Below are 13,809 nucleotides of genomic sequence, written 5' to 3' on the forward strand. Positions count from 1 at the left end.
TTTAATGTATAGAAACATGTCATCTTTGAAAAAAGACAATTTTATTGCCTCCTTTCTTATCTTTATGCCTCGTATTTATTATTTTCTCTTGTCTTATTACACATTTAGGTTCTAGCTATAACCTCCAGTACAATGATGAAAAGAAGTTGTGAAAGTACACATCTTTACCTATTTCTGATTTTAGTGTGAGCATAATTGAGATAACACAAAGATCAGATTATCAAAGCAGACATACCAAATCAGAAATGTTAAAAAGTATTACGCTTTATTAATAAATTAAAGGCTGTGCAAAGTCACTTCAGTCATGTCCACCTCTTTGTGATTCCGTAGACTGTAGCCTGCCAGGCTCCTCTATCCATGGGATTTTCCAGACAAGAATACTGGAGTGGCTTGCCATTTCTAGAAGTAGTCAAATTACATGAGTGAAGCAGGAACAGATTCAGAAACACTGACAGAATTCTCTAGGTCTTTTCTTGCCATACCAGATTTTCTCCTATGTTTTTTATGTTTTTTCTATGTTTTTTATATATATTTTTTATATTTTATATTTCTATGTTTTCTATGTTTTTTATATATATTTTTTATATTTTATATTTCTATGTTTTCTATGTTTTTTATATATATTTTTTATATTTTATATTTCTATGTTTTCTATGTTTTTTATATTTTTCTATGTTTTTTAAAGTAATAAGTGCCCTTCATGTTACTTATACATAAGTGAGCCATTTAAGTCACAAAACATTTGAAAATACTTTTTCCCATTCTGTGGATTATCTTTTCATTTTGTTTATAGTTTCTTTTGCTGTGCAAATGCTTCCCCCCCCCCTTTTTTTTTGGCCTTATGGTTTATGGGATCCTAGTTCCCTGATAAAGCGATTAAACCTGGGCCCTTGACAATGAAAGCATGGAGTCCTAACCACTGGACCACCAGGACATTCTCTGCTGTGCAAAAGCTTTTAAATTTAATTGTGGGAGACTCAGATTCAATTCTGGAATTGCAAAGAGTCAGACATGACTGAGTGACTACCACTGTTCTTTAACTGAAGGGTTTTGGCTCAAGTGGTAAAGAACCTGCCTACAATGCAAGAGATACAGGAGGTGCAGGTTCAACCCCTGGGTTGGGAAGATCCCCTGGAGGAGGTAATGGCAATCACTCCAGTATTCTTGTCTGGAAAATTCCATGGACAGAGGAGCCTGGTGGGCTATGGTCCATTGGGTCACAAAGAGTCAGACATGACTCAGCATGCATGCACACAGTAGTTTCATGATGAATTGTGGTGAATTGTTTCCAAATACTTTTTGTGCAGTTGTTGATATGATCAAGTAATTTTCTCACTTAATTTGTTAATGTGGCAAATCACATTGGTTTTCAAATATTACATCAGCATTGCATTCCTAGGGTAAATCCTACTGAGTCATGAGATACTTACCATTATATCTGTCTATCTGGCTATATGTATATATATACACACACACGTTTTGTCAATTGTTTTTTCATTTATTTAAAATTGTGATAAATGCATATAACATAAAATTCACCATCATAACTACTTTTAAGTATACAGTACAGTGATGTAACTATTAACACATTTTTGTGCAACAGATATCTAGAGCTTTTTCCTCTTGCAAAACTGGAAGTCTGGACTCACTAAAAAAACAGCTCCCCATTTCCTCCTTCCTCTCAGCTCCTGGTAACCACATCCTACATTTTGTTTCTGTGAATTTGACTACTTTAGATATATTTCTTACAAGTGGGATCATGCATTATTTTATCTGTATTTTTTTGACTGGCTTATTTCACTTAGCATAAGTTCTCAAGATTCATCCATGTCATACACTGTGACAGAATTTCATTACTTTTTAAAGCTGAATAATATTCCATTGCATGGATATACCACAGTTTCTTTATCTCTTCATTTACTGATGGGCATTTAGATTACTTCCACCTCCTGACTGTTATAAACAGTGCTGCAATGAATATGGATGTGCAAATATCACTTCAAGATCCTGTTTTCAGTTATCCTGTGTCTGTACCAAGAAATGAGTTTGCTGGATCATATGTGTGTGCTCAGTTGCTCAGTTGTGTCTGACTCTTTGCAACCCTATGGACTGTTGCCCTCCAGGCTCCTCTGTCCATGGAATTTTTTCAGGCAAGAATACTGGAATGGGTTGCCATTTCCTTCTCCAGGGGATCTTCCCAACCCAGGGATTGAACTTGTGTCTCTGAGATCTCATGTATTGGCAGGCAGATTCTTTACCACTGAGCCACCTGGGAAGCTCTGGATCATATGGTAACTCTACTTTTAATTTTTGGAGCAAACTCCATACTGTTTACCATACCAGCCAAAATTTTGTTCAATTCAGTTCAGTTGCTCAGTTGTGTCTGACTCTTTGTGACCCCATGGACTATAGCACTCCAGGCTTCCCTATCAATCACCAACTCCCGCAGCTTGCTCAAACTCATGTCCATTGAGTCAGTGATGCCATCCAACCATCTCATCCCCTGTTGTCCCCTTCTCCTCCTGCCTTCACTCTTTCCCAACATCAGGGTCTTTTCCAATGAGTCAGTTTTTTGCATCACGTGGCCAAAGTATTGGAGCTTCAGTTTCAGCATCAGTCCTTCCAATGAATATTCAGGACTGATTTCCTTGAGGATTGACTGGTTGGATCTCCTTGCAGTCCAAGGACTCTCAAGAGTCTTCTCCAACACCACAGTTCAAGAGCATCAATATTTCAGTCCTCAACTTTCTTTATGGTCCAAACCTTTTTACATTCCCACAGTTCACAGCATTCCAATTCCTTTACATTTTTACCAGCGCTTGTTATTTCTATGTTTTAGATAGTAAGCATACTAATCGGTGTGAGATTTTGACTTGCATCTCTGTGATGATTAGTGATATTGATGATTAGTGATGTTTCCATATGCTTGTTGACCATTTATATATATTCTTTGTAGAGATGTCTATTCAAGTCCCATGCCCATTTTAAAATCAGGTTATTTGCTTCTGATCAGGTACATGTGGTTTGCAAATATTTTCTCCCATTCTGTAGGTTTCCCTTTCACTCTCTTTATTCCTTCCTTTGTTGCATAGAATTTTTTAAGTTTGTTGTAGTCACATTTGTTTTTGCTTTTGTTACAGTTCATGGTGTCATATCCAAGAAACCACTGTCAAATACAATGTCATGAAGATTTTCTATTATGTTTTCTTCCAGGAATTTTATAGTTTTAGATCTTATGTTTAGTTCTAAATCTGTTTTGAGTTAATTTTTTTATGTGGTCTGAGATTAGGGTCCAACTTCATTCTTTTCTGTCTGAATACCCAGTTTTCCAAACACGTTATGTTTCTGTATACTGACAATGAAAAATTGAAAAGCAAACTGGGAAAGCAATCTCATTTACAATAGTATCAAAAGAATAAAATACTTAAGATAGATCTTAACCAAATATGTAAAAGACCTGTACAATGAAAATGACAAAATATTGCTAACAAAAATCAAAGAAGATACAAAGAAATGGAAAGACATCTTGTATCTTATGAATTGGATGACTCAATACTGTTAAAATGTCCATACTGCTCATAACGATCTACAGGTTCAATAAATACAATCTCTATCAAAATCCCAATGGCATATTTTGCAGAAGTAGGGGGGGTAAAAAAGCTAAAATTCATAAGAGATCTCAAGGGATCCAAAATAGTTGAAAGAATCTTGAAAGAGAACAAAAGTTGGAGGCCCCACTCTTCCTAATTTCAAAATACACCAAAAAGTAACAGTAATTAAAGCAGTGTGATACTGGCATAAAGACAGATATATAGACCAGTGTCGCAGAATTGACATCCCACCAATAAAGCCTTGCAGAGATAATCAAATGACCTTCAAAAAGAAAACCAAGACTATACACTGGAGAAAGGACATTTATAGGAGAGGTCATTTACATGGAATATCTTTTCCTAATATTTCACTTTTAGCCGGTGTGTTTACTTGGATCTAAAGTAAGTCTCTTATAGAAAGTGTTGAAATAGATCTTGTTTTTTAATCCGTTCAGCCAATCTATATATTCATTGCCTTTTTAAAATAAATTTTTTTGCTTTAAAATAGTTTCTGGCTTATAGAAAAGATGCAAAGATAGTAAAGAGAATTCTCCTATATTCCACTCTCAGTTACTTCTGTTGCTAAGAACTTACATCAGTAAGATTTATATATTTTGAATATATTTGTACAATGAATGAACCAATAGCAATATTCATTATTAGTAAATAATGTTCATATCCATTTAAATTTCTTCAGGCTTTACCTTTTGTAATGTTTCTGTCCCAGGATCCCATCCAGGATTCCTAATCCCCCATGTGTTCTTAAACTCTTATAGGGTGTGACAGTTTCTCAGACTTTCTTAGTGTTGTTGTTTTTTATTTTTTTTAATTAAAAATTTTATTGCAGTATAGTTGCTTTCCAATGTTGTGTTAGTTTTTGCTGTACAGTTTTGTGTACTGGTCAGGTGTTTTGCAGAATGTTACTTTGAATTTGTCTGGTATTTTTCTCCTGATTAGACTGTGGTTACTGACTTTTGGAAAGAATGCCATAAAGTGCCATTCTCATTACATGATATCAAGGGTGAGTGCTAGCAATCAACAAGACTTGTCGTGGATGATGATAAACTTGATCGCCTGGCTAAAGTAGTGTTTATCAGATTTCTCCATGGTAAATTATTTGTTCTCCCACCCACCCTTTCCATAAAGTACTCTTAGGAAGGAAGTTACCATGTACAGTCCAAACTTAAGTAGTGGTGAGTGGTGATTAACCTCTTTGAGGGTGGAGTATCTATATAAATTATTGGGAATTCTTGTTTGTGAAATTTATTTTATTCTCTATCATTTATTTATATCAATGTGTACTTGTGAATATGTATCTTATACTTTTGATGGTAACCCCATACTATATGATTTATTTTATTGTAAAAATTGTTATATCCAGTTGGATTTTATGTCCCTTTAACATACCTCCACTGTTGTTGTTATTCAGTTGCTAAAGTTGTGTCTCACTCTTTGCAACCCCATGGACTGCAGAACACCAGGCTTACCTGTCCATCACCAACTCCCAGAGTTTACTCAAACTCATGTCCATCAAGTTGGTGATGCCACCCAACCATCTCATCCTCTGTCATCCCCCTCTCCTCCTGCCTTCAATCTTTCCCAGCATCAGGGTCTTTTCCAATGAGTCAGTTCTTCGCATCAGGTGGCCAAAGTATTGGAGCTTTAGCTTCACCATCAGTCCTTCCAATGAGTATTCAGGACTGATTTCCTTTAGGATTGACTGGTTTGATCTCCTTGCAGTCTAAGGGACTCTCAAGAGTCTTCTTCAACACCACAATTCAAAACTATCAATTCTTCAGTGCTCAGCTTTCTTTATAGTCCAACTCTCACATCCATACATGACTGTTGGAAAAACCCCATAGCTTTGACTAGACAGACCTTTGTCAGCAAAGTGATGTCTCTCTCTGCCTTTTAATATGCTATCTAGGTTGGTCATAGCTTTTCTTCCAAGGAATAAGCATCTTTTAATTTCATGGCTGCAGTCACCATATGCAGTGATTTTGGAACCCAAGAAAATAAAGTCCATCACTGTTTCCATTGTTTCCCCATCTATTTCCCATGAGGTGATGGGACCAGATGCCATGATCTTAGTTTTCTGAATGTTGAGCTTTAAGCCAACTTTTCACTCTCCTCTTTCACTTTCATCAAGAGGCTCTTTAGTTCCTCTTCACTTTCTGCCATAGGGTGGTATCATCTGCATATCTGAGGTTATTAATATTTCTCCCAGCAATCTTGATTCCAGCTTGTGCTTCATCCAGCCTGGCGTTTCTCATGATATGCTCTGCATATAAGTTAAATAAGCAAGGTGACAATGTACAGCCTTGATGTATTCTTTTCCCAATTTGGAATCAGTCTGTTGTTCCATGTCTGGTTCTAATTCTTGCTTCTTGACCTGCATACAGATTTCTCAGGAGGCAGATCAGGTGGTCTGGTATTTCCATCTAACTGTTGCTTCTTGACCTGCATACAGATTTCTCAGGAGCCAGGTAAGGTGGTTTGGTATTCCCATCTCTTTGGGAACTTCCCCCAGTTTGTTGTGATCCGCACAGTCAAAGGCTTTGGCATAGTCAATAAAGCAGAAGTAGATGGTTTTCTGGAACTCTCTTGCTTTTTCGATGATCCAGCAGATGTTGGCAATTTGATCTCTGGTTCCTCCGCCTTTTCTAAAACCAGCTTGAACATTTCAAAGTTCACTGTTCACATACTGTTGAAGCCTGGCTTAGAGAATTTTGAGCATTACTTTACTAGCGTGTGAGATGAGTGCAATTGTGCGGTAGTTTGAGCATTCTTTGGCATTGCCTTTCTTTGGGATTGGAATGAAAACTGACCTTTTCCAGTCCTGTGGCCACTGCTGAGTTTTCCAAATTTGCTGGCATATTGAGTGGAGCACTTTCACAGCATCATCTTTTAGGACTTGAAATAACTCAGCTGGAATTCTATCACTTCCACTAGCTTTGTTCATAGTGATGCTTCCTAAGGTCCATTTGACTTCAGACTCCAGGATGTCTTAACTTTTAGGTTGTGCACTTTTTTCACTTGACAGCAACAAGCTTGTTTGTTGTTGAATTTCCTCCTAGCATGCATACATTTCAGCTTGCTGTTGTTGTTGTTAACTCAGTTACTATTTGTCCATTTAATTTCTCTCATATGAAATTTTGTTGACATCCTCTTCTCTCATATTTTTTTCTATTCTTTTTATCCTATGTTTTTGTGTTTTCAATTCTTTTATTGTTATAAAAGTAGAGTTTCCAGAGGAATCAAATATATTTCCTGTTTAGCCGTGTTTTAATTGGAAGTCTTATTGCAGTGGTACATATGTTTTATATTTTACTAAGTATTGTGAAATTGCTTTACAAAATGCTGCACTGATATATGTTTCTTTTGGGTTGATCTCAGCCTATCCATAGTGATGATACCTTTTAGAAATGGCAGAGGGCACTCCTCTGGGCTGCTTGTGGCAAGCCTCGCAGACATTTCCCCAACTGAAGCCAATGCTGAGACTGTACCAGGGCTTGTGATTCTTATGGTTGCAAGACATAGCTTAGCAACCACTGTAAGAGAACTTTGAAAAAGCAAGGTTTATTATGCATATGTCCTGGAGGGTACAAGCCATACCCTGGACCAGTTAGCAAAGTCCTGGGGGTAGGGAGAGAGAATGAATGTGTGGGTCTGGGACTCTCTCTGCTTTTATTGGGATTGATGAGGTGGTGCATGGGGCTTTGAGGGTTCACTCCTTATTTGGTGAAATTAAAACAGAAGAGCAGGAATTAAAGCACAGGAAGGGAAAAGCAAGCAGTGGGTCAAAAAGTCAGTTATCTAGGTCCCCCAGAACTTTCCAGAAAGGGGTACATGTGGGTGGGGCAGCCTGCCTCTTTATCTAGTGGTGTAGATGGCAATATGCTTTTTTCTGACATGGATGTCTTTGAAATGGGTGCCTCAGCAATCAAAGACTTAATGTTAGGCATTAGCATTACAATAAAAAAGCTACCTGCATTAGGGTTCCAACTAATAGTTGAAACTTCCCCAAACCCACTTAATAAGTCATCTGTCCTTTCTCAGGGAAACTGCCTCTATTTCTATTGTGTTCACTTACCCATTCAACTGGTTAGTTACTGCTTCACTACTACAGGAATAACCTAGAATAGTGCCCTAAAGAGTCTCCTGAGACACCTGTATGCAGGTTAAGAAGCAACAGTTAGAACCAGACACAGAACAGACTGGTTCAACATTGGGAGAGGAGTATGTGAAGGCTGTATACTGTCACCCTGCTTATTAAATTATATGCAGAGGGCATCATGTGAAATGCTGTACTGGATGAATCACAAGCTAGAATCAAAATTGCTGGCAGAAATAACAACCTCAGATATGCAGATGATACCACCCTAGTGGCAGAAAGCAAAGAAGAACTAAAGAGCCTCTTGATGAGAGTGAAAGAAGAGAGTGAAGAAGCCAACTTGGAACTCAAATTCAAAAAACTCAGATCATGGCATCTGGTCCCCTCACTTCATGGCAAATAGAATGGGAGAAAGCGTAAACAGTGGCAGATTTTCTTTTCTTGGACTCCAAAATCACTGTGGACAGGGACTGCAGCCATGAAATTAAAGAACGCTTGATCCTTGAAAGGAAAGTTATGATAAAACTAGACAGCGTATTAAACAGCAGAGACATCAATTTGCCAACAAAGGTCCATATACTCAAAACTATGATTTTTCCAGTAGTCACATACTGATGAGAGTTGGACCATAAATAAAGCTCAGTGCCGAAGAATGGATGCTTTTGAATTGTGGTGTTGGAGAAGACTCTTGAGAATCCCTTTGCAAGGAAATCAACAGTCAATCCTAAAGGAATTTGACCCTGAATAGTCATTGGAAAGACTGATGCTGACGCTGAATCTGCAATACTTTGGCCACCTGATGAGAAGAGCCAACTCATTGGAAAAGACCCTGATGCTGGGAAAGATTGAGGGCAGGAGGAGAAGTGGGTGGTGGAAGATGAGGTGGTTGGATGGCATCATCGACTTGATGGATGTGAATTTGAGCAAACTCCTGGAGATAGTGAAGGACAAGGAAGCTTTGCATGCTGCAGTCCATGTGGTCTCAAAGAGTCCAACATGACTGAGCGACTGCACAACAACAAACAACAAAGACAAGAATACTCAAAAATCAACTGATGAGGTTTTTGTAATTCTAAAACTTGCAGTTTAGGCCATCATTTTTTAACTCTCTGCTTGGATATCTCCCCTGGGCAGTTTTCCTTGATTACACCCAGGCTTACCAGTGCAGTGGTGGTTCAAGGGAGACAATGACCAAATCTATTATTCTGCACTGCATGATTTTAACTACGTGTGTATCTTGCCTGCCAGGCTTTTACCCCTCTAGCACAGAGATTAGGTCTTTTTGACCTTTATCTCTCAAATCTAGCATGCCAAAAATTGTTCTAGAAAATTTCTCATAAATTAACTATAAATATGATTTCAAAAGGGCTTTGAGAGATAATAGAACATGAATCAAACACAATTAAACTATATTTTGAACTTCATACCCAGTTACAGTCATGACATTTAATTACATATTTGCTTTCATTTAAGTTAGTCCAGTTGTAATGTGCAAAAAAAACCCCTGAAAATATGCTTGGCTAGAACAAATATTACTCAAGATAGACAAGTCTATACAGAAATATTGTGCCAATCATTTATTTTATAGACTATCTTATAAAAAATGTATGTGTACACACACATACCCAGCAATGAACTAAATTTGACAGTGGGTTAAAATTTCATTCCTTTATCATAATTTAAGCAGAAGAGTTAATCTATGACATGGTTACAAGGTTACTCACACATACATACCAAGAGGGGCAGTTTTCCATGTAACTCTGGGAAATTTTAAAAATTTCTGGTTCAATACTTTTTAAATCCAAGTCAGTGAGTTTCATCAAAATATCTAATAACGGCCTCACTCACAAACACTTAGTGAAAAGTGTCAAGAAAACACATCAAAGTAATGGGAAACTAACTTAAGGTTGTCTTATTCATTGTATACTTATTTATTGTCTGTTTCTCCCACTTAATTCACTGCTGTTATTCCAACATCTACAAGAATGCCTAGTAACAAATATACATGCAATACACAAACAAGTGCTTTTAACAAGATATTATTAAATATGAGGAAGATATAAATTGATCCAGAATGGAAATTATTTACTCAAAAAGAAATATCTTGAATGAATAGATGCTATGATCAGATAAAGCTAAAGTTCTACTACTGTATTGAAGTTCGTTTTCAAGTGACACTTAACAACTGAAAAAATGATTGAAAAGGGATTAAAACTCTTTGAAATTTGGGCTTGCCAAGCCCAAATCATTGAACTTTCAATTGATCCAACAAATATCTAGACACTGAATAGGAAAACTGTGTATGACGAACTTGGTTCTAGCCACAAGTAGGTCATTCTGAGATTTTGGCCAAGGAGACATAGTTTCCTTAATTATAAAATGGATAAGAATACCTGCCCTTACCTTCTTTGCAAACCGTTGTAAGAATAAAGTACCTTTGACATTTATATATTCTTATTCTTAAGTAATCTATTACAAGCAAAATGTCCTTATTACAATCAACACTGAACATCAGAATGTCACTGTGGCAGGCATGGAGGTGAGCCCCTTGAATTGCTCTTGAAAGAACTTGCTGATCAAAAAGTTATTTGTTGGCCTCTAGTGATAGCACCTTCTGGGTCTCCCAGGGCATGTGAAGGTCGTGTTTTCCTGGGTAGCCTCTGGCCATGACTTAGCATGGTGTTGACTAAGACATGGCCATTTCTGCACAACACAGGCTCTGTCCTCTGTGGGCAGTCTTTGCTCTGATCTTGCCAACGGGCTGACCAAGCCCCTCCCAGAGTTGCATCTCAATCTGATGCTTTTTCTGCCCATTCCTCTCTCCTTCCCTCATCCTCTCACAGGTGTCAGACCCCCATCATAGCCTGAAGTCTCTCCCACCCACCCCTGTTCCTTCTCTCCATCTTAGTCATTATCTCCAATTAATGTTTGCACATCTAACTCCTATCTTGGCCTCTGAGTTCTGGAAGACTCAACTAGCATGGTCCCCTCACTCCACTCCTTTGAAGCAACCTCTGTCACTATTAAGAAAGTTATTTCTTTCCAGAAATTTTCATATGTATAAGCATTGTGAGCATTTTAAGATGGTTCTTCTTTTTCCTTTTAGCTTTATCACATACATTTATGAATAAGAAATAATAAACAATTTTTAAAAACATAAGCCTATACAATAGCAACAACCATCTGATGTTCTTGGACTTTAACAACAATGCTTGAGGAGACTCCGAAACATTTTTTGAGAACACAGCATGGAATGGCGTGGCCCCAGTAAGAAGTGAATCAGTTATCTGGAATCTTTTAATAGCTTTTCAGGGTGAGGGTAAGATTATTTCTGCCTCCAAGCCTGTGTCCTCTCTGCAGAGTCTGTTTCCATGCTGCCCGGGAAATATCACTTGTATTGTTTCCTTTGATATCTCTTGCCTTCTCATTCTTTCTGGCTTTACTTCTGCATTAAAGCTAAACTACAGTTACATAAATATTCCATGTATTTCACATGTAGGCTTTGAAAACTTTTAAAGTTCATGGTGTTCTATTAATTTCAATCACCACTCTTTTTTCTTTTTCTAAATAAACTTTACACTGCTACAAGAGTTGATTTATATATTTTAACATGAGTAAATCTGCATTTTCAAATTGTCCCTGTCTCTTTTAAATTTTTCAACCTGATTATAAAATTGCCTAGGGCAGAGAATGTACCTGGGGAGATATGCTTGGATGAAACTAGGCACAACGATAATAAAAATCTGGGATCTCTTTTATCGAGTAACATCAATGATGTCTTTGAGCCCATTTCTTCATCTGTGTTATGAAACAGGAATGAAATGTAATCCTTTTAGTATTACTGCTGCTGCTGCTAAGTCGCTTCAGTCGTGTCCGACTCTGTGCGATCCCACAGACGGCAGCCCACCAGGCTCCCCTGTCCCTGGGATTCTCCAGGCAAGGATACTGAAGTGGGTTGCCATTTCCTTTAGTACTCAGAGGGGACTATATCATGATGTGTACAAAGTTCCTGTAAGACACTGGCATTAATTTGAGAACAGTTCTTTCCCTTTGAATGGAAGTCTGCAATTGGAATTATAAAAATTCTACTTTCCCTCAGACTTCCCCTTACTCCCTTACTATGAATTTGTTAATTCCATTGGGCTTAAAGCTACTCAAAGAGAGTAGGCTGGTAATGGTACTGTGGTCGTTTCATACACATATGAGTCAGTCACTCAGCTGTGTCCAACTCTTTGCGACCCCACGGACTGTAGCCTGCCAGGTTCCTATGTTTATGGAATTCTCAAAGCAAGAACACTGGAGCGGGTTGCCAGTTTCCTCCTCCAGGGGATCTTCCTGACCCAGGGATTGAACCCATGTCTCCTGTGTCTCCTGCACTGCAGGAGGATTCTTTATCTGTCGTGCTATGCGGGAAGCCATTTCACACCATATTAAAACATTTCTGATTTCTGTCCTTCAAGTGGTGTTCACAAGTGATCTGTTTTTCCATATCACATCCTTCCCTATAATTAAATTTCTAGAATTACAGATAAAGGAGAGCTAACATTCACCTACATCTTTAGCATAAGGAGTCATAAAGACATTCTGAATTCACAAGTCCAAACAGTTTTGAAATCAAGAGGACAGCACCAGGTACTAGAAGGATCATAGATTTGGGGACTCTCACCCAGACTTATCAAGTACCAGTTGCAAACCCTAAAGCGATAGCTTCTTCAAACTGTGGCTGCTCATCTGTAACATGAGCATAATGAGCTTGTTTGTAGTTCTTTGGAAGATATTTTTTAAAAACCAGTTGTTGTTTTTTTTTAATTTTTGCATCTTATACTTATTTCTTCTGTGGTGTGAGCTTTCAAAACCATGTTGATTTTCCAGTTTCCATTGCAGAATGTTTTTCTTTTCTGCAAAATCAAAGGAATCATTCCTTGAAGCCACAGAAAATAATCGTTTTTGAAACAAAGGGAAAAATGATAGAGGCACTGGATCCACGGATCTGAAGATGAAACAACGACCAGGCTACCTAGGTGAGAAGTGTCTGTTGACAGGCAGGGCCTGAGTCAGGTAACACTGCTCTCTGTGGGTCCCAGTTTTATCTTTCCCGTCAATGAGTATAATAGGAAAATACTTGTAGTGTTCAATGATGGCTTCCACTGAGTCAAACTTCTGAAACACAGAAGAGAAAGTTAGTGAAAATTTAGGACCTTTGTGTGTGTAGGTTAAAGCCTAAGATGCTTTGTTTTACTTAGGAAAGAGGGTAACTCATTTGACTTTTTTTTTTTTTTTTAGATTGTAAAGGTATATCAGGAAGTGATTTAAAAAAAATATTGGAGTATAGTTGATTTAGAATATAGTTGATTGGAGTATAGTAGATAAAGATCTTGATGCTGGGAAAGATTGAAAGCAAAAGGAGATGGGGGCAACAGAGGATGAAATGGCTAGATATTATCTCTGACTCAATGTACATGAATCTGAGCAAACTCCAGGAGACAGTGGAGGACAGAGGAGACTGACGTGCTCTAGTCCATGGGGTTGCACAGAGTCAGACATGACTGAGCGACTGAATAATAACAATGATAGCAACAAATAGCTGATTTACAATGCTGTGTTAGCTTCAGGCATACATCAAAGTGAATCAGCTATACATATACATATATCCATTATCCATTCTTTTAGATTATTTTCCCATATAGGTCATTACAGAGGATTGAGTCGAGTTCCCTGTGTGCTACAGTACATCGTTATTATTTGTGTATTTTATATATAGTAGTGTGTATATGTCAACTCCAGTCTCCCAGTTTATCGCTCCCCTCTCACTTTTTCCCCCTGGAGAAAGTAGATTTTTTTTTTTTAAGGATGTGGCAAAGAAGCTCTTGATCTGCCTGATAAATGGAAAGATTAAGATAAGGAGGGTGACCAGAAGTGAGCCCTCCACAGTTCTCGAAGCTTCCCACCCATGTATTGTTTGCCAGAATCAGGTCACACTGGTCAGTTTCCACTCTGTCGTCATGTGTTCCTATGATAAGCAGTTCAGATGGGTTAATTACACTGCAGTCAGCCATGGAGACTCCCTGGGGCCTCCCTTACCTGTCCCCCAACTGTGACAAATTA

At 37.9% G+C, this 13,809-nt stretch overlaps 1 protein-coding gene across 1 annotated transcript in view; it reads right to left on the reverse strand.

The window, feature by feature from the left end:
• Window positions 1-11,685: 11,685 nt before the first annotated feature.
• CLNK (cytokine dependent hematopoietic cell linker) overlaps window positions 11,686-13,809 on the reverse strand; it is a 198,570-nt gene continuing 196,446 nt past the window's right edge. Inside the window, exon 19 of the mRNA XM_043448457.1 lies at window positions 11,686-12,864. Within this exon, the coding sequence (XP_043304392.1) occupies window positions 12,718-12,864 (147 nt within the window). The 3' untranslated portion in view covers window positions 11,686-12,717. The remainder of the gene's footprint in view (window positions 12,865-13,809) is intronic.

This window comes from Cervus canadensis, chromosome 26 (genome assembly GCF_019320065.1).
Source record: "Cervus canadensis isolate Bull #8, Minnesota chromosome 26, ASM1932006v1, whole genome shotgun sequence".
Lineage (NCBI taxonomy): Eukaryota > Metazoa > Chordata > Mammalia > Artiodactyla > Cervidae > Cervus > Cervus canadensis.